At 37.6% G+C, this 22,174-nt stretch overlaps 1 protein-coding gene across 1 annotated transcript; it reads left to right on the top strand.

Moving 5' to 3' along the window:
* The first annotated feature begins 13,099 nt into the window (after window positions 1–13,099).
* On the top strand, window positions 13,100–20,530 carry LOC125779331 (uncharacterized). The gene is made up of 2 exons (XM_049460612.1): window positions 13,100–17,690; window positions 17,749–20,530. Exons 1-2 carry the CDS (start codon window positions 16,461–16,463, stop codon window positions 17,755–17,757), a joined length of 1,239 nt encoding a protein of 412 aa, XP_049316569.1. The 5' UTR covers window positions 13,100–16,460; the 3' UTR covers window positions 17,758–20,530.
* The last annotated feature ends 1,644 nt before the right edge of the window (window positions 20,531–22,174 follow it).

Genomic DNA, 22,174 nt, shown 5'->3' with positions numbered 1-22,174 from the left:
GATATTTATTCACTCTTCTAAATTGAAAGCTGAATGTTCTGCCATTGTCGTGTGGTGAGCAACGCCGATAAAGTACAGTATAGTACAGCCATCATTTCTTGTTTGTGTTTGGTGGATTTATTGTCAGACATACAAATCGAAGTGGGATTGTGATATCCGCAAGGCCCATGAACCATAATGGTTTTCATCACTTCGTATAATGGATCTTTCTCTGCATCAGGAATTTCAGCAGAAATGATTTCATCAATTTCATCTGGTGTAACCACCATCCAAAAAGGAATGTAAGCGTGGGGCAAACCTCTCTTTTGCCACTCAACAGAGTACATATAGTATCTAATCGCAACATATATACGTTGCTTCTAGATTAAGTCCATCGAAGCTGTTGCTTGAAAAGTCTTGATGTGACATCGTGACGATCGCTTGCTGATTCACCGCGATCCATAATACCGCCCGTATGTATCATCGCATTCAGCCTCCACGAGGAAACATCCCCAAATGGGTTGAGGCCGATCGACTTCGCCGGGGCCCGAAATATGGTTATCTGTAGTATTAGATTCCAGCATAAGAAGATACATCAAGCTACCTGGCTGTCTCCGGATCGAAAAACCACCAACCAGATCGATCATGTTGTGATAGACGGAAGACACGTCTCCAGTGTTTTAGATGTGTGTGCGCTCCGAGGTCCTAACATCGACTCGGACCACTATCTTGTTGCAGCCAAGATTCGCACCCGCCTCTGTGCAGCAAAAAACGCACGAAAACAAACACAAGGAAGGTTCGACGTCGAAAAGCTGCAATCACAACAGACTGCCGAACGATTTTCTACTCGGCTTGCACTCCTGCTCTCTGAGAGCACTCGTCAACAACTCGGTATAAGGGAACTGTGGGACGGCATTTCAAACTCCTTACGTACAGCTGCAACCGAAACCATTGGTTTTCGGAAAGTGCAAAAGAACAGCTGGTACGACGAGGAGTGCCGTGTCGCAGCGGAGAGAAAACAGGCTGCCTACCTCGCAACGTTACGATCGACCACAACACGTGCGGGATGGGATAGATACCGAGAGTTGAAGAGGGAAGCGAGACGCATTTGCAGACAGAAGAAGAAAGAGGCCGAAATGCGTGAGTACGAACAGCTTGATAAGCTGGCCGACAGGGGTAATGCTCGAAAATTCTACGAAAAAATGCGGCGACTTACAGAAGGTTTCAAGACCGGAGCATACTCCTGTAGAACCCCCAAAGGTGATCTAGCCACCGATGCCCAGAGCATACTTAAATTATGGAGGGAACACTTCTCCAGCCTGCTGAATGGCAGTGAACACATAGCACCAGGAGAAGGCGAACCCGATTCCCCAATCGATGACGATGGAGCAGACGTTCCATTGCCCGGCCATGACGAAGTTCGAATAGCAGTTGCCCGCCTGAAGAACAACAAAGCGGCAGGGGCCGACGGATTGCCGGCCGAGCTATTCAAACACGGCGGCGAAGAACTGATAAGGAGCATGCATCAGCTTCTTTGCAAAATATGGTCGGATGAGAGCATGCCCAACGATTGGAATTTAAGTGTGCTATGCCCAATCCATAAAAAAGGAGACCCCACAATCTGCGCCAACTACCGTGGGATTAGCCTCCTCAACATCGCGTACAAGGTTCTATCGAGCGTATTGTGTGAAAGATTAAAGCCCACCGTCAACAAACTGATTGGACCTTATCAGTGTGGCTTCAGACCTGGTAAATCAACAACCGACCAGATATTCACCATGCGCCAAATCTTGGAAAAGACCCGTGAAAGGAGGATCGACACTCACCACCTATTCGTCGATTTCAAAGCTGCTTTCGACCGCACGAAAAGGAGCTGCCTTTATGCCGCGATGTCTGAATTTGGTATCCCCGCAAAACTAATACGGCTGTGTAAACTGACGTTGAGCAACACGAAAAGCTCCGTCAGGATCGGGAAGGATCTCTCCGAGCCGTTCGATACCAAACGAGGTTTCAGACAAGGCGACTCCCTCTCGTGCGACTTTTTCAATCTGCTGCTGGAGAAAATAATTCGAGCTGCAGAACTGAATCGAGCAGGTACAATCTTTTATAAGAGTGTACAGCTGCTGGCGTATGCCGATGATATTGATATCATCGGTCTCAACACCCGCGCCGTTAGTTCTGCTTTTTCCAGACTGAACAAGGAAGCAAAAGAAATGGGTCTGGCAGTGAACGAGGGCAAGACGAAATATCTCCTGTCATCAAACAAACAGTCGTCGCACTCGCGACTTGGCACTCACGTCACTGTTGACAGTCATAACTTTGAAGTTGTAGATAATTTCGTCTATTTAGGAACCAGCATTAACACCACCAACAATGTCAGCCTAGAAATCCAACGCAGGATTACTCTTGCCAACAGGTGCTACTTTGGACTGAGTAGGCAATTGAAAAGTAAAGTCCTCTCTCGACGAACAAAAACCAAACTCTATAAGTCGCTCATAATTCCCGTCCTGCTATATGGTGCAGAGGCTTGGACGATGACAACAACCGATGAGTCGACGTTGCGAGTTTTCGAGAGAAAAGTTCTGCGGAAGATTTATGGTCCTTTGCGCGTTGGCCACGGCGAATACCGCATCCGATGGAACGATGAGCTGTACGAGATATACGACGACATTGACATAGTTCAGCGAATTAAAAGACAGCGGCTACGCTGGCTAGGTCATGTTGTCCGGATGGATGAAAACACTCCAGCTCTGAAAGTATTCGACGCAGTACCCGCCGCGGGAAGCAGAGGAAGAGGAAGACCTCCAATCCGGTGGAAGGACCAAGTGGAGAAGGACCTGGCCTCGCTTGGAATATCCAATTGGCGCCACGTAGCGAAGAGAAGAAACGATTGGCGCGCTGTTGTTGACTCGGCTATAATCGCGTAAGCGGTGTCTACGCCAGTGAAGAAGAAGAATGTATCATCGCATCGTGGGAGTACTCGGTCAAGTGCCTTGCGCTGCTAATGTACTTATGCTGATGCCAAAAAGAACACCGACCGATATTACAAATTTCAATCTGTAATTGATCACTTTGTGTGCAACACACATAACATTTTCACTGAATAATTTTCAAACATTTTTGAAGCAAACGACAAATTTGAACGATTCAACTTATTGAAAAACAAAACAAAAAAAATTTGTATGGAAAAAATTTACTTTTTGGAATCGTCCAATTTTCCGACTTTTCCCCACGAAAAGCATACAGGTTTTTTTATTTCTAAACCTTCCCCGATCCACACAGAACATTCTCTGAAAATTTCATCAAGATTGGTTCCGTCGTTCCCTTAGCGTTACTAATAAACAAACAAACATTTGTTTGTATGGGAAAAAGAAAAAGGCTGTTTTAGGGATTTTCCGGCAATTATTCGGGGTTTTCTTGCCGTAAAAACCATCCGTTTACGTTGTGTTAAAAATCATTTATTTTCGTTTTTTCTAAATTTTTTTCAATGTAACGCAGTTTGATAAACAACATTTTTTGGTTTCTATTCCGGTGCGTAAATGTACAGAGAAGATGGTTTTCCAACTCGGGAAAACGCCACGTATAATTGGCGCGCACCCATGCAATCGTAGTTACGATAATTTGGCCAATTTGGCATAAACATTCGTGATGAGTTCATATTTCGTTGAAGTGAATTGACAAAAGGGAGGTGGAATTGATATCAAACCACTGGAACCGAAATTTGCCTACTTCCAATTCTTAATAAATACGATGTAAAATGTCTTCGGCAATATACTTTTGTTCGTGTTCCATAATTGACGCGGATTTGAAGGCTGATATGTCGAAATGACCATCGCGAAAAGTGTGCGCAATGACTCAAATCAAACTGAACGACGTACATTTATTAATAGCAACCGAAGGTATTAGCAATCTTAGTTCTTCGGGTGGATTATGTAAATTCGTTCTAAGAAATTAGTTGAGAGCACACCTGGATGTCAATCTATTGGTTGGCCTTGCTTTCTGCGTACCTATTTCTTCGGCGATGCATTCCATGCATAATATCAAGGCATTTCCGAATGTTCTCACAAACGAATCACTGACGCAAGTTGAGAAAAAACTCGTCAATGTAAATTTTGTTGTTGGAAGTGTTTCCGCTAGCTGTACTGTATTCTCTGGGTTGAAAAACACTCTTTAGCCATTCTCCAAATGAACTGCGAAACGCACAACAGTCGGAAAAGTCGATTTCACCAAACTATGATATCAAACATTGGCATGAGTTTTGAATGTGAATTAGACAATAGTGGCGAATATGGTACGATACATTGTCGACTTCGATATTCACTACTCTAAGTTGAATGGTAAATGTCCTGTCATTGTCGTCTGATGAGCTACGACGATAGATTGGATATCCTTCATTTCCAGTTTGCGTTTCCGAAAGAAAAGCACGTGGATAGTGTTTCGTGCATTTATTGCAAGTGGGATTGTGGTGTCCACAAGGTCCATGCACCATATTGGTTTTCATCACTTCGTTGAATAATGGATCTTTCTCTGCATGAGGAATTTCCGCAGAAATGATTTCATCAATTTGATCTGGTGTAACCACTATCCACCATTCAAAGACGAATGTGTGCGTGCGGGAAACCTCTTTTTTGCAACTCAGAAGAGTACATGCAGCATCTGACTGTACCATACTTATATATAGTACATACGTTGCTCAAGATAAACTCCATTAAACATCGTAGCTGTTGTTTGAAAAGTCTTGATGTGACATCGTGATGATCGCTTGCTGATTGACAGCGATCCATAATTCCACACATATGTCATCGCATTCTGGGAGTCTCATGTAGTTCATGTGTCTTGGGCTGCCATACGTTGATGGCAAAAAGAACGCCGACCGATATTAGCGCGATGTCTTCGTTGCTTCGTAAGAAATTTCAATCTGTAATTGATCACTTCGTTTGAAACACACCTAAAGTTTTCACTGAATAATTTTCAATAATTTTTCTTTTAAATAGCCGGAAAAAAAAGCAAGCGACCGAAATTGAACGATTCAAATAATTTACAAATCAAAATATTGAAAAACAAAACAAAAAAGAATTGTATGAAAAGTCAATTTTTGGAAATTTCCAAATTTTGGACTTTTCCTTAGGAAAAGTATATGGTTTTTTTTATATCTAACCCTTTCCAGATCCACAGCGAACAACTTCTGATTTCATGGAGATTGGTTCCGCCGTTCTCGAGCGTTAGCGTTACTAACAAACAAACAATCATTTTTACTTACATATGTATGTATGTATGTATGTATGTATATACAAAATAAAACGTTTGTATGGGAAAAGAAAAGGGCTGTTTTTAGGAGTTTTCCGGCAACTTTCGTAATTTTTTCTTACATAAGAACCTTTTCCTAATAATAACAAATACAACAAAAAAAAGATCAGCCAAATCGGTTCAGCCATTCACGCGTGATGCCGTGACAACATAAGATTATAAAAATGCATCTTATATCTAAAGAAAATCATGGCAAATAGAGCAATTTGTTGATGTGACCGAATGTTCAGGACACATTGGTTTTTCTACGGCGTTTTCCTCTTGTGCGTAACATAAATAGCAAGATCCGGACACAGGTTTTGGCGTGTGCGCTGCGGCAGATGTTGATGCTGCTGTTGACACCATTGATTCCACTTCAATAGCAATTTTAGTCGAAAAATTTCGCGTCACTTGACGATTTATGGCTCTGGTTTCAATAATGGGCATACACAATGCTTCAGCCAAGCTGCGCAGGATCTGCTTACGCTTGTTGTTTGTTCTCCAAGGCAACATAGGGTTATTCAAATCGTAGACAATGTAGGCTGCAAGAGCTGTAATGTCCAACATGTTGAAGAACATCGCTAGTGGCCATCGTTTTGTTTGTCTTTGTGTTGGATATTCCGCAAACATTTGGTCCATTCGATCAACACCACCTTTGGTACGATTATAATATTCAATTATTTCAGGTTTCCCACTGTCAGCTATTTCAGCATCATTATGCATGGTCAAAAGCAAAATTACTGCTTTATTTTTTTTTGGGAACATAAGAGCACATTGTCACATTATTTTTGAAGCCAACTGTCGTTGAACCAATTGCCCTGTTTTTGTTCTGCTTCATTTCTTGGGGAATATATGATTTGTTTTTGCGCAAAGTTCCAACGATCGTGAATTTCCAGGTGAGAACCAGTTCTGCAACTGGCAAGGTCGTAAACAAATTGTCCATTGTATTGTTTCGGCCACTTCCTTTGTATTTGGCAGACAAATCCTTCACCACTCGTTCGCCTTGGTTCGTTTCCCTACCAGTTTCTGCTTGGCCAGTATATATTTGTCCATGCAGTGGATATGCATTTGTGGCATCGCAAATCCACCAAACCTTGACACCATATTTAGCAGGTTTTGACGGTATGTACTGCATAAACCGTGTGCGTCCACGGTAAGGAAATAATTATTCATCAATCGTCAAGCATGAGCTGGGCTTGTAATGTGCAGCAAGGTTATTGTTCATCATCGTCCACAACTCACTGATCGGTGCTGCTTTATCAGTTAGTAAGCGTGTTGCACGAGTGTTTTTATCGTCAAATCTTAGGAACCGCAATATCGAACAGAAGCGGTTGACTCCCATTGTGGCGCGATATAAAGGATAGTTTTTGACGCTCCATAAATCTCGAACATGTTCTCCATTGCTATGGTTTGCACCAGTCATAATAAGTATGCCAAAAAATGCATACAGCTCTGTTATTGACACAGGCGTCCATGACTTAGGAGTTGTGTTTGGATGCGCATTGTTGTAAGCATTATAAGTTTCTTTTGCTAACTTATTTGTGTGGCGCATAATTATATCAGCCATTTCAACGTTCATGAAACATTTGAATGTTTGCTCTATTGACAACATTTCAGTGCATCTAGCTGGTCCAGAACGTTCTCTTATAATATTTTGTCTGAGTACTTGACGACTTACATTTGGTTCTTTCATCCACTCAGTACCATCACGTGCAACAAATTTTTTGGCACTAGCAGGTAATTCATTATTTTCTTCTACTTCTTCTTCTTCATCGTCTTCTTCATCATCCTCATAGTCCGCGTAATCAGGTAATACTTCTGCGGCACTTTGCGAAACTTCAGCATCGTCATCAGCAATTTCAATGTCATTGATTTGAATTTCTTCTTCATCTTCTGAGTCAAAGTCATAGGGAGCGTCATCGTCACAAATTTCATCAAATAAAGATTGTATATATGATTCTCGCTGTTCCTCAGTTATAGCCCTGACAGACGACAGCGCTAATATGCATTAGCGGGCTTAATTTGCATTTATTTGCGCATTTGACCCATGTTAATGCAAGTTTGTAATGCACAAGAATTCCGTGCATTTGGTTGATTTTACTAAATTTGAGTAGGCAACACTGCCCAAAAATGGCCGTTTTTTGCATTTATTGACAGATGTCGCACTTTTGCTATCCATTTTTCCAATATTCAATTAATGCTATTAATTTCACTCTATTATCTTTTAACGTAGATAATAATAAACGAATTTTTTCCTTAAATTTATATTGATTTTCCAAAATTACCAAAATTTCTTTTAATAATTTATCTTATTCATTTTTATTTCCCTTTTTTTTAATAAAGGAACAAATTTCACTATCAGCTGTCTAAATGCACAAGCCTGCCGTCTGTCACCATAAAATTTCAATTCGCATTAGCCTTGCTTAAGGCGAATTAATTTTGCTCGTCTGTCAGGGCTATTAGCCTGCATAATAAAAAAAAATTAGTATATGTTTACATTGTTACTTATTTTACATTTTTTACCTTCTATATGCTGCACTTGATAAATATTCGTTTCTTCTTGAAATCATTTCGTATCCAGTTATTTATAGTTTCAGTTATATTTATTTTCACTTCTTACACTTTTGAGCACCAAAACAATAATGAAAATATCAACAGGCAGCATTTATAACAACACCTCGCGTGAAAACAACTCTTGCAGCTGCATATAAAATACAAAAACCAGTTATACCAGTGTATTTGCTACTTACGTACCCATACCTTGTGCGACCTTTTTGCACATATCTTTTGAACGAGGTAGAATATTTCAATGAAATAAAAACCAATTTATTCGTCGTTACTCTACAAGTATATTATTATAAATTACATTATTTTGTTTTGCATTTATCAGGACAACAACATAAACAAAAATCCACTGTTGCATGTCCTGACTTTATTTGCCCATATCGCTGAAACCAGTAGGAATATTCGAATGAAACAAAAGACAAAATACTTGTTATATATTAAAATATACATTAAAAAAAAATCATAGAAATCGGTTGAATAAGCATTAAAAAACCGCAAAATAAGGTCCCGGGTACAAACGTATCCCGGGTGTGTGTTTACGTGGTATTTTCTGGGTGTGTGTTCTAGGGTTAATGTGGTACTCCTCTCTCTCTTCAGTGCTCTAACCCGGATGTTACACTATGAAGAAATTATTTTCAATTTGCCACATACTCACACTTTTCTACTACCCCATTCTCACTGTTCGATCTTGAACGTTGGTTTGATAATAATTTCTCAAGTGACAAGTTTGAAGAGCTTATTACATTGCAAAGCAAGTTTGCCCTTATAATGTATAATTAAAAAAATAACGAGCTATTACGTTATATAGAATTGTATAAAAGTCACCCAGTTCTATGGGATATGAAGCTGGATGGGTCTGAATCTATTGGACAGTTGCCCGCAACGACATTCGACTGACATCCTTGCACGATATAGTCTTGACAAACACTATTAGGTGTTTCATATATTCTCATAAAGTTATAAGTTAAAACGAGCCCATAATATACCTTTGATACTTCTAATTGCTTATACTCATTTTTGTATATAATACAAAAATAAGTTTTTTAGACTAGCGTAAAATTTATTATTATTATATTTTACGATGCGACAAGTTGTTAGTCCCCTATATATTCAAGGAACAAGTAACGTTTCCAATAAAAAATATGGAATTTTATTTCCCTCGCCGACAACAAGCTGTGCAGGTTGTAGTTTATTAAAGGTGCCACGCTCCAGAGACTGGAACAAATAGCTGTCATCATAAATACTGTTGTGTGATGATTTGCCATTACTACCTATATTAACATATGTAAAATGGTTATCTACGTCAACAGCATCAAACAGGATAATGCTAAAATATCCGTTAAAATAATATAATCGGGAGCCTGTGTGTCTTGGGGCTCTAATTCTGATATGATTTCAATGTATGGGGGGATTGTCACAAGTTTTCAAAATCATTACCTATTTGCTGCTATTCGCATTCCTTAGTGGGCCTCTGGAAAAATAAAATAAAATTTTCAATTTAATAGTACAAGTAGTTGGATGTATATAGTATATTGCTGCTTGGTATCTAAGCAAAGCTTATGAAAACTGACGATGAACAAAGACCAAACTCTAATAGTCACTCATCATTCCCGTCCTGCTATATGGTGTAGAGGCATAAGCGATGGGAAAATCTGATGAGACGGAAGATTTACGGTCCTTTGCGCATTAGCAACGGCGAATATCGCAGTCGATGTACGATGAGCTGTATGAGATAAAGGACGCTATTGACATAGTTCAGCAAATTAAGACTCAGCGGCTACGCTGGCTAGGACCTCCACTGCGTTGGAAAGACCAGATGAAGAAGGACCATGATTACGCTTGGAATCTCTAATTGACGCCAAACAGTGAAAAGGAGGAACGACTGATGCTCTGTTGTAAACTTGGCTCTAAAGGCGTAAGCGGTGTCTACGCCAATAAAGGAAGAAAAGAAATATAACGCTTTGAAAAAATTAATAGCCATTAATAAAAGCACTGGCGTAATTGAACCGTTTGAAGAAAATGTTGCTGAACAAATCCAAGAATTTTCTAAAGAGGAGGTTTATTAAGAAGTTCTTAGTGTTTAAGAAAATCCAAGAGGAGAAAATGCTAAGCAGAACATCGGCACCATGTTTTCAAAGGTCGAATTCCAACATCGCATATGATATTTTCAGTATCGCCATGTCTGATGCTGAGATATTGGAAGAAAACTGCATAGTTCCTTAAGAATATAAAGGTGTATGTATTTAGAATTAAATGACTTTAATTTTCTTTACAGTGAATGCCATGAATTTGTTTTTATGTTTTTTATGTGAATACTTATATTTTATTTTTGATTAAATTATATGAATTGATACAAAAATATATGTCGCAAAAATAAAATGAATTATTTATAATGGGTTGTCAAAAAAGGCTTGCGGTATTTTTATTGAATTTTTTTTTTTTTTATTGAAATTGAAATGAATTTTTGATGACTCATGCCCAGCTCTTGAATGATGCTACGGCTGCTACTATGCTGGTCTCTTTCGAGCAATTCAGCGATTTTATTGCAATTTTCGACGACGGGCCTTCCGGAGCGTGGCGCATCTTCGGTCACCTCTACACCAGAACGAAAACGTTGAAACCATCGTTGTGCGGTGGAAATGGAAACTGTATCGGGTCCATAAACTGCACAAATTTTATTGGCGGCTTGAGATGCATTTTTGCCTTTATCGTAGTAGTACTGTAAAATATGCCGTATTTTCTCTTTATTTTGCTCCATGTTTGCGACACTATAACTCACGAACGACTTAAAAAAAACGACAATCAATCAAACAATTGTTCGCGCGTGAAATGAGCTTTCCAAAAAGGTATAGCATGACTTGATGCGACGAATAAAACTAGAACTACGCGCTTTCAGTGCCAACCAGTGAAACTACCGCAAGACTTTTTTGATAACCAATATTTTATACCGTTTTTTTCTCAATGAAAATATTATATGGAACATTGTATAAATGTCCCATTACACCCTGCAAAAATTTTTAATTTTTTAAATGATTGGAGAACAAAAAAAAATGGCACCCTATTATAATTCAACTGTTTTTTGTGTTTGTTTATAATTAGTACCTATAATACTTTAAGCTTGCCCTAAAATATATTACATCTGGGCTGGTAAGTCATTTCTACGTAATCTTGATCTCCTGTTCACACGCAATAACGATCTTGCTAGTTGGTTTGGATTAACCAAAAGTTGCAATGCATATTTCGCGCTTCGTTGCTCTATTTCAGTTCGTACGTCTGGAATTCTTAAGTCGCGCTGGATGTTCTTATTACGGATATACCACGGTCCTCGGTGTTTGTACGAAGAATTTTTGATTGCCCACGACGAAGAATTTAGATGTTACTGCTACTCACGTTGCCCCACAGCTCACATCCATGGGTGGAAATGGGTGTGTTGATTTTATATAATGACTTTATACTCAAAACTCAGGGGTGAGCGATAGTTAATAAACCAGTGCAAAGAACCTGTCTTTAGCTTAAGATAAGTTCTTTTATCCTCTATGTGGCTTCGCCAAGTAAGTCGCCTATCCATATGGACCCCTAGGTAAGTAACATGATGGCTTAAGTAGACGTAGTCAAGCGGTCGTTTATTGGGATATCTGAAATGTATAAAACATATACCATTGGGCCAAGAACACTGCCTTGTGGTACATCAGCTTCAATCGCTTGTGCTTCAGATGTAGTGGAGTTACATCGAACTACAAAACTTCGATCATAAAGGTAGGACTTAAACAGTTCGTGGATGTTTTGTGGGAGTAGCGTTTTTATTTTATACATAAGACCATCTAACCATACTCAATCAAAAGCCTGCGCGACATCAAGAAATATTGCAGAGCAATATTCCCGTTTTTCAAAAGCTGTTCGAATTTCAGATGTAATCCTATGTACATGCTCGATCGTTCTATGCTTTTCCCTGAAGCCAAATTGATGAGGTGGTATTATGTTGTGGAAAGTCTTTCAAATAATTTCGACATGTACGATAACAAACTGATGGAGGATGGCTGCGTTTTGTCCTTTCCAGGCTTAGGTATCATCACTATAGTTGACTTTTTCCATTGTTTCGGAAAGTGAGCTTGTTTTGTGATTGCATTGAAAAACATACAGATGCAGATTATAGTACAGTTTGGTACTTAGCTCAACAAATCATTTTTGAAGTTATTAAATCATACCCAGGAGCTTTTCTGGGTTTCAATTTCATCATAATTATTTTTGATATCTCTTCAGGTACGAATTTCACTGGCTCAAATTCCACCAAATAGGGTACGGTTAGCAGTCTAAAGTCATTAGTTTTTGGATTTAGCTGGATTTTTCTGCATCCATCTGCCATTATTGTCACGTATTGGCATTTCACACTCGCGCACTTAGAGTTTGATGTGCTTTCCACAACGGATGCTTTGTACTAGTCGGTTGATTCTAATGCTGCGATGGTGTTTTCAATATCGACCGGTGTATCTAAATTTGGTTCGAGTTCTATGTGAGTGCTGATGTATTTTTCATACTTTAACCAGTTTGTAGCTTTTAACGTGAGCATATACATATAGTGGGGTAACTCTTTAAAGTGTGACTGATGCCGCAAAGTGAAGAGAACTGGTGAGTGGTCTGATTAGAGGTCTGCTCTTGTTTCTTCATTAATAACGCTGTGAGGAATTTTCCTAGTCACGGCGAAGTCATTTAAATCTGGCAGCTTTTTCGAGTCTGTCGGTCAATATTTAGACTTTCTAGGAGGCATGTAATCCATTTTGTTTCTTTTACATATGAGGGCGTTATAACGGGTGATTTTTTTGAGGTTAGGATTTTCATGCATTAGTATTTGACAGATCACGTGGGATTTCAGACATGGTGTCAAAGAGAAAGATGCTCAGTATGCTTTGACATTTCATCATGAATAGACTTACTAACGAGCAACGCTTGCAAATCATTGAATTTTATTACCAAAATCAGTGTTCGACAATTTTTTTTTTTATCGACAAATTTTGTTCAGCGATGAGGCTCATTTCTGGTTGAATGGCTACGTAAATAAGCAAAATTGCCGCATTTGGGGTGAAGAGCAACCAGAAGCCGTTCAAGAACTGCCCATGCATCCCGAAAAATGCACTGTTTGGTGTGGTTTGTACGCTGGTGGAATCATTGGACCGTATTTTTTCAAAGATGCTGTTGGACGCAACGTTACGGTGAATGGCGATCGCTATCGTTCGATGCTAACAAACTTTTTGTTGCCAAAAATGGAAGAACTGAACTTGGTTGACATGTGGTTTCAACAAGATGGCGCTACATGCCACACAGCTCGCGATTCTATGGCCATTTTGAGGGAAAACTTCGGACAACAATTCATCTCAAGAAATGGACCCGTAAGTTGGCCACCAAGATCATGCGATTTAACGCCTTTAGACTATTTTTTGTGGGGCTACGTCAAGTCTAAAGTCTACAGAAATAAGCCAGCAACTATTCCAGCTTTGGAAGACAACATTTCCGAAGAAATTCGGGCTATTCCGGCCGAAATGCTCGAAAAAGTTGCCCAAAATTGGACTTTCCGAATGGACCACCTAAGACGCAGCCGCGGTCAACATTTAAATGAAATTATCTTCAAAAAGTAAATGTCATGAACCAATCTAACGTTTCAAATAAAGAACCGATGAGATTTTGCAAATTTTATGCGTTTTTTTTTAAAAAAAGTTATCAAGCTCTTAAAAAATCACTCTTTATAATTGCTTGCCCTTAGGGTTACATAACCGTGAACCCCAGTGTGGGTGTTTCGCATTATAATCACCTGCAGCAAGAAAGCACTCTCTCAGCAAGCTGAAGAAATCTATAAATTGCTTTTTTGTTATCGTGAAACGTCAGGGCCAATATACGGCGAACAAAGTAATGTCACCTTGCTTTGTCTGCACGCATATTGATGTTGCTTGCAGATAATTCTCAGCAGTTCCAGCTAAAGAATGGTCTTTAATGCGACTCCTTAGTAAGATAGCAGTTCCACCATGCGCCTTTCCATCTGGATGATTCGTACTATAGAAGGTATATCCCGATACATTAAAGTTGTATTTGTTAATTAGGTGAGTTTCTGCAAAAAGCATTATATCAATTTCCTTGTCGTTAAGAAATTTTAAAAGCTCTAGTTTATGGTGGGGTATACCATTTTCATTCCATAAAACAATTCTAAGTGAGCTCATTATTTTGAACTTTGGTTGGCAAACAGTTGCAGCAGTGTGTTTTGATTTCGCATGAGTTCTTGCATTGTGTTCAGCATGAACGTTATGAAGTTCGTCATGCTCTGTTGCATTGACGCTATCATTGCTTCGATATTCGATAGCATACCGGATTGAAGCCCCTGCTGTTCTTGCGGCTCAATAAGACTCGCTGTTACTGTAGTTGTTGGTTTTTCTGGGCCGCTTATTAAATATTTCTATAATCTTGTTATTTATTTTTACCACATCAATTTTATTTTTAGAATCATGCAGCTTACTTAAATAAATATTTTCCGATATGTGCAGCATAAAGTTACCTGGAAGTTCGAAAATCTTTATATTAAATATTTGGGGACTCAGGGAAGTCTTAACTCGAGTCAACTCATTTTTGATACACAGAAATATTATTGTCAGAAAATGAGTGTCTCTGAATTTTAATGGTATATCTCACACATTGATATTTTCGATAAAAAGTCAACAGTAAATACTTGGGTCCACATATTCGATGCCTATGGGCTTTAACAGCTTTCTTTGGATTTGGACAACATTTTGTCATAAGGTGGCATGCTTTAAAAGTGCTTAGTGCACAGTTTTAGCCCGATCTATAGATTGCTTCCTGATTAGTGAGCGGGAAAAAGAAAGATTCGTTATTGATTTATTGCGCTTTTAGTACTTTTGAACAATACCGTTATATGGAGAGTGAGCGGGTTAATCTTCCGATTTAATCATTTTCACATTGTAGGTATTTCTTAGAATATTTCCTCTGAGCAAATTTGGTTGTTGTAGCTTAGTTAGTTTAGAAGATATGTAAATTAAACTTATTAGAGGACGGGGTCCCACCCACTTTTTTGTTTTGCCCGCAAGAGCTCTTTACTACTGCGGACCTCCCTACCAAATAATAGTTTTATATTTTTATTAAGTGCTTAGTTATGGAACTTTATATGATTTATTGGCGTTATTGATATCATTCTTACTAACACTCTCACTTGAGAAATAAAGGTCTCTCTCGACGAACAAAGACCAAGCTCTATAAGTCACTCATTATTCCCGTTTTGCCATATGGTGCAGAAGCATGGACGATGACAACATCTGACATCGACGCTACGAGTCTTCGAGAGAAAGATTCTGCCAAAGATTTATGGTCTTTTCGCGTTGGCCACGTCGAATATCGCATTCGATGGAACGATGAGCCGTATGAGATATATGACGACATTTATATAGATCAGCGAAATAAAAGATATCGGTTACGCTGGCTAGGTCATGTCCTCCGAATGGACAAAACGTCTTTAACCGCGTAAGCAGTTTCTACGCCAGTAAAGAAGAAGAAGAATGTAATATAAACATATCTGTTATTATGACATCAATATGTAAAATGACACATATAGTCCGTCTCAACTGGATTGGATATTTAGTTTTTAGAATGTAATATGAACTTTTGTACTTTCAATTCTACGGTTCTACGTACCGGAATTTACCCGGATTACACCCAGCGGTAAGTTTTAGTTTAAGTAGGTCGTCACTAGAGCAACGGCTTGCAGCAGGGTTGCTCCGTATCCTTCTGACTAGGTGCTGGTATTGAGGCCGACCCGGGCCTGGAGGAATTTTTCTGCTGCGTCTGCGCTTGTCTAAATATTCGATACCTATGGCATTGAACAGTTTTTATTCAATTTAAACAATTTTTGGTCATAAGGGGACACACACTAAAGACGTTATTCGTTCAAAGTTTTATACCGATATATCAACTGCTTCTTGATTTGTGTACTGGAAACTAAATGAGTCAAGTGGAATTTAAAATTGTGCCATATAGGAAAGAGGCGTGGTTATTGTCGTCTTCGCTCATTTTCATAACGGGACATAGGATTTTGAAAAGAATGGTACGTACTAAGTTTTGTCGAAACAGGTTGGTCTGGTCCAGGGATAATGGATTTCACCAAAAAGAAATTATTTTCTGTGCCTGGCGTATTTAGTTATTGATTTAATAGTACTTTTGGTAATTTTTAATAGTACCGTTAAACAGGGAGCGAAAGAGGTTATCATCCGATTTCGATTTTCGAGTTCTTACAAGATTTGCACTCAGAAAATCGTTAAAGAGATATACATACATATTGTATATGTACATTAAACTTGTTAGAGGGCGGGGCCACTCCCACTTTTTAAACAATTTTTGCTCACAAGTGCCTCTTCCTTCTGCAATCTTCTGTACTGTGGCAGCATTATAAATATGTAAATTATATATTGTGGTAACATCATAAATCTGTAAATTATGTATCTTATTATAAATAAAAGAGTGTGGCAGCACGATCTGCGGCCATGTTGAAGATAAAGAAGAACGAGTGCAGATCATTTAAAAAGAGCGTCCAACATAATAAAATTGTTTAAAATATCAGAAGTGGTTGTATTGCGCCCAAAATGTCATCAAACGAGGATTCGCTTAGTTTATACACAGTTGAACAATTAAAATCATGGTTGCGTTCGCTCAAACATAAAACAACAGGTAGTAAAGCCGAACTAATTGTTCGCCTACAAAAAATTCCTGAGGAGCTTCGTGGAAATTTTCGAAACTCCATGGTTGACGTTGACGCTGACGTTGACTGTACGCAAGCCATCATTGCGGAAAAAGAACAAGCTGATGAAATCAACGAAGGAGCGAGCAGTATAAACATCACCGAGGAGTGTGGTGAATTTAGCAATGGGATTGTACCACAATATGACGCAAGTAATCGAACGAGTGTTGAAAAGAAACAAAAAGAGTGTGATGCAAACGAGTGGCGACTTTTAAAAATCGAATTAGAATTGTTGAAGCGTGAGTGTGAACTAAAGAAGATGGAAAATGAACTTCTAATGAGAGAAAAAGAACAGTTGAGAAATAGTGATAATCAAACAAAAAACATTTCCAATAAGCAAAAGTTCGCAGATGTTAAAGAACTTATATCTGAATTTTCTGGTAGTGGTGAATGCCTTAAGCTATGGCAAGCACAACTAAAAAATATCCAGAGTGTTTACCAACTTGATGATAACAACCTAAGAGCATTAATTGCAAATAAATTAAAAGGCAATGCGCTAAAGTGGTTACATTCTCGAGATGACTTGATTTTAATGCCAATCGACAAGTTCTTAAAGGAAATGAGCTCGCTGTTTGAAGAAAAAACAAGCAATTTGATGCTAAAGAAAAAGTTTGAAATCAGGCAGTGGTTGACTACCGAATCGTTTCGAGAATATTTCCAAGAAAAACTAATTCTGGCAAATAGAATTCTAATTGGTGAAGATGAACTTGTAGAATATCTAATTGATGGTATTCCGGATAACACTTTACGTTCGCAAGCTAAAATGCAACGATTTCATGACAAATATGAATTGTTAGAAGCGTTTAGAAATATTCAATTGCCACGATATATATCAAAGAAAATGACAGCAGACAATCAACATGAGCAGTCGAATAATGGACAACAAACAACAAGAGTCGTGAGATGCTACAATTGCAACTCCGTTGGCCATTTAGCAAGTGTATGCCGAAAACCCAAACGAGAGCTTGGTGCTTGTCATGTATGCGCTGAAGTTGGCCATTTAGCAGCAAATTGTCCACAAAGGAAGAGCCGCCCTGTACAACATGTCACAGAATTGATGGAAGGCGATGAATATGTAAGGTTTTTAAATTATGTATTTATTAATTCTAAATTTACTTATAAAACTTTATTAGGATCATTAATTGATACGGGAAGCCCCATTAGCTTTGTTCGCCAACAGTTCGTACCAGATGTAGTAATAAACAGAAAGAACAATGTATTTTTAAAATATAGTGGTATAAACAAAAGTCCATTATCTATTGTCGGAAATGTAAACAGTTTTATTTTTTTCAAAAATAAAAGAATTGAATTAACGATGTTAGTTGTAACAAATGAAACAATGACTCATCCAATTATTTTAGGAAGAGACTTTTTAAGTAAATCTAATTTAAAATTAGAATGTAAAGAAATAGATTCGAATTTCAAAGTCGAAAATAACACATATGATGAAGAGTGTCAAAGATTAATGAAAATTGAATTTGATAACACTAAATTTTCTGTGAATTACAATGAAGTATTGAAAACTGAAGCAAAAACTCCTAATGTTTATATAAAAAATGATAATGTAAGTGTCTATGCAAAACAAAAATTTCTGCAAATATTTCAAGATTATTATATGTGCTGTAAGCGCCCCGATACGCCAAAAATTAGATGTGAGATGAAACTGTTGTTGAGTACAGAAAAACCTTTTAATTGTCCTCCAAGAAGACTGTCATACAGTGAAAAACAACAAGTTAGGGTTGTTTTAGATGACTTAATGCAAACCAAGATAATTAGGCCGAGTAAGTCAGAATATTCTTCCCCCATTGTTTTAGTAAGGAAAAAAACAGGTGATATAAGGTTATGTGTGGATTTTCGTAGTTTGAATAAGATAACATTGAAAGATAACTATCCCTTGCCTCTTATTGATGATCTGTTAGATAGACTAGCAAATAAATGCATTTTTTCGTTATTGGATTTAAAGAGTGCGTTCTATCACGTAGATATGGTTGAAGATTCGATTAAATACACTTCTTTTGTAACACCGATGGGGCAGTACGAGTTTTTGAAAATGCCTTTCGGTCTGAAAAATGCACCTTCAACATTCCAGCGGTTTGTTAGCCATGTTTTCGATGATCTGATTCGAGCAGAGAAAATTGCTATTTATTTAGACGATATCATGATAGCTACAAGTAATGAAGAAGAACATTTAGACATTTTGCAGGAAGTTTTTAATAAGTTAGTACAAAACAAATTGGAATTGAGGTTAGATAAATGCCGATTTATGGAGTCAGAAATACGCTATTTAGGATATAACATTTCGAGTAAAGGTATTCTACCGGATGAAAAGAATGTAGAAGCTATAGTGAATTTTCCTATACCCAGTAACACAAAAGCTGTACACAGTTTTTTGGGCTTATGCTCATACTTTAGAAGATTCGTTAAAGATTTTTCGCGAGAAGCTCAGCCTCTGTACAAACTAATAAAAAAGAATGTTAAATTTACATTTGGGGAAGACGAGTTACAGTGTTTTGAGAAACTTAAAAATAAATTAATTGGGTCTCCTATCTTAGCGATTTACGACCCAAGAGATGATACAGAGCTGCATTGCGATGCCAGCTCTCGGGGATTTGGTGCAATATTATTACAAAAAAAGAGTGACGACAAATTTCACCCAGTCTTTTATTTTTCGAAACGTACCAGCGAGCCCGAATCTAAATACCACAGCTTTGAGCTGGAAACACTTGCAATTATTTATGCACTTCGGAGATTTCGGGTATATCTTCAAGGATTGAAATTTAAGATAGTCACTGATTGCAATTCACTCATGCTAACTTTAAATAAGAAGGAAGTAAATCCAAGAATAGCCAGGTGGGCACTCGAATTGCAAAATTTTCAATATGTTCTCGAACACCGTAATGGAAATAGAATGCTCCATGTGGACGCACTTAGTCGCACTTCAAATATCTTAGTTCTTGAAGAAAATACGTTTGAGCAAAATCTGTCAATTTGCCAAAATCGAGATAGGAAAATTATTGAAATCCGGGGGGAATTGGAAAACAAGGAAAATGGTGTTTTTGAAATGCGGAATGGCTTAGTTTATAGAAAAAACGGACAAAATATACTATTTTATATACCAAATGAGATGGAAGAACATTTATTGAGAAAGTATCACGATGAAATGGGTCATATGGGAAGTGATAAAGTTTTCAGTGCTATAATAAAGTCATATTGGTTTCCCAAAATGAAGGAGAAAATTAAACAATATATCTCAAATTGCCTAAAGTGTATTGCCTTTTCCTCGAAGAGTGGGAAACATGAGGGCCTCTTACATAATATACCCAAAGGAAACGTACCTTTCGAAACTGTTCATGTGGATCACTTCGGTCCAGTGTCATTTAAACATTCTAAGAAAAAATATGTATTTTTGGTAATAGATGGGTTCACTAAATTTGTTAAGTTATATGCGGTGTGTTCAGCAGGCACCAGGGAGGTCATGAGCTGTTTAAAATTGTATTTTAGTAGTTACAGTCGTCCAAAGGTATTGATATCTGATCGAGGCAGTGCGTTTACATCAAAAGATTTTGAAAATTTTTTGAAAACAAATAACGTAAAACATGTAAAAATTGCGACAGGATCGCCACAAGCCAATGGACAGGTGGAGCGCGTTAATCGTAGTCTTGCTCCAATGATAGCAAAATTAACCAGCGGTGGCTTTAATTTCAGCTTAGACAAAACTTTACCGGACATAGAGTATGCTTTAAACAATACGATGCATCGAAGTATAGGCACAACTCCAAGCGAACTACTTTTTGGAGTTTCACAAAGGGGAACTGTCGTTGACTTTCTCAGAGAAAGACTAGAAGAAAATGATTTGAATAATAATGAACGTAACTTAGCAGATATTAGGGATAAGGCAGCAGAAAATATTTCAAAGTCTCAAAATTATAATAAATTGCTGAAAGATAAACATCGGACACAAAGAAAATATATGGAAGGAGATTATGTTATGGTAAAGAATTATATAAGTAATCCAGGTGCATGTAAAAAGATTGCCCCCAAGTTTAAAGGTCCTTATAGAGTTTGCAAAATACTTCCTAATGACAGGTATATACTTAGAGATGTCGAGGGATTTCAACTTAGCCAAATTCCATATGAAGGAATATGGGAAGTAGCAAACATGAAGCCTTGGTTAAACCATAGTCTCCCTAATGAAAGCGTAATCGGGACGATTACATGTCAGGATGGTCGAACTGTGGCAGCATTATAAATATGTAAATTATATATTGTGGTAACATCATAAATCTGTAAATTATGTATCTTATTATAAATAAAAGAGTGTGGCAGCACGATCTGCGGCCATGTTGAAGATAAAGAAGAACGAGTGCAGATCATTTAAAAAGAGCGTCCAACATAATAAAATTGTTTAAAGTACCAAATTACAGCTTTATATCTTAATTTAGTTCTTAGTTATGGCCTTTCATAAGTTTTCGGTTAATAGCGATTTGTGGACGTGGAAGCCCATCTACGAGCTCGAATTTTTTTTTTTAAGGAACCCACATACCAAGATTCGTCGAGGTATCTTAATTTTTACTCATGGGCGGACAGACAGACAGTGAACTGGATTTCCACTTTTCTCGTCATTCTCGCTAGATTTAGGTGGAACAACGGTTAGGTGAACAAAACTATAATACTTTATAGCAACTGGTTGCAAGAAAATGATACAACAGATAGAAAATTAAATATTATTTAATGCGAATAATATTTTAAAAATAAATAGTGTTGAAATTTCTAACGAACTTGCAGAAATGTACAAATATAATAAGAATGAAGCAAAAGATATCAGCATTCCTTTGCTAAGGGAGAATGTTTTTAAAATAATAAATAAAGCTTATCAAAACGTGAACATGGATTTACCTTTTAGAACGGATATTAAAGCGGATATTAATTGGTTCAAACAATATCCTTATTCTATATCTGCAAATAATTTTGTTAATAAGGAAACCGAAAGTTTACTAAGAAAAGAGTTTAAACGACATAGTAAAAGCCCTCATAATTCTCCTGTTGGAGTTATTTCTAAGCAGGAATAAATAAAGATGGTAGTCCGAAATTGAGAATGCTTACTAGCTTTAAAAAAATAAATGAAAAAACAGACGGGTACCAAATGCCTAATCCCGAGGTGATACTTTTAAATATGGGAGAATCAAAATACTTTTCCACAATAGATTTAAAGTCTGGATTTCATCAGATATTGATGAAAAAAACGGCATAGAAAAAATAGCATTTCTTGTAAATACCGTAAAATGAATACCTAATAATGCCATCTGGGCTTAAAAATGCTCCAAGTATATTTCAGAGAGCAATGAATTATATTTTACATGAATGTATAGCAAAATTTGGTCACGTATATATGTAGTATGTTGACGACATAATAGTATATTCAAACACACTAAAAGAACATACACTTTATTTGAAATATAATGTTCAAGCCTTTGAAGAAGCCCATATGAAAATATCTATAGAAAAATCAAAATTTATAGAAACCTAGGTTGAAATTTTATAATGCGTTGTATCCCAAAA

Source organism: Bactrocera dorsalis, chromosome 6, assembly GCF_023373825.1.
Source record: "Bactrocera dorsalis isolate Fly_Bdor chromosome 6, ASM2337382v1, whole genome shotgun sequence".
Classification (NCBI taxonomy): domain Eukaryota; kingdom Metazoa; phylum Arthropoda; class Insecta; order Diptera; family Tephritidae; genus Bactrocera; species Bactrocera dorsalis.
The sequence above is the reverse complement of the archived record's forward strand: the minus strand, read 5'-3'. Positions and strand labels throughout refer to the sequence as shown.

Bases quoted from the DNA above. Each gene is read 5' to 3' on its own strand.
- LOC125779331 (XM_049460612.1), top strand. From the start codon at position 16,461: ATGTCATCAAACGAGGATTCGCTTAGTTTATACACAGTTGAACAATTA.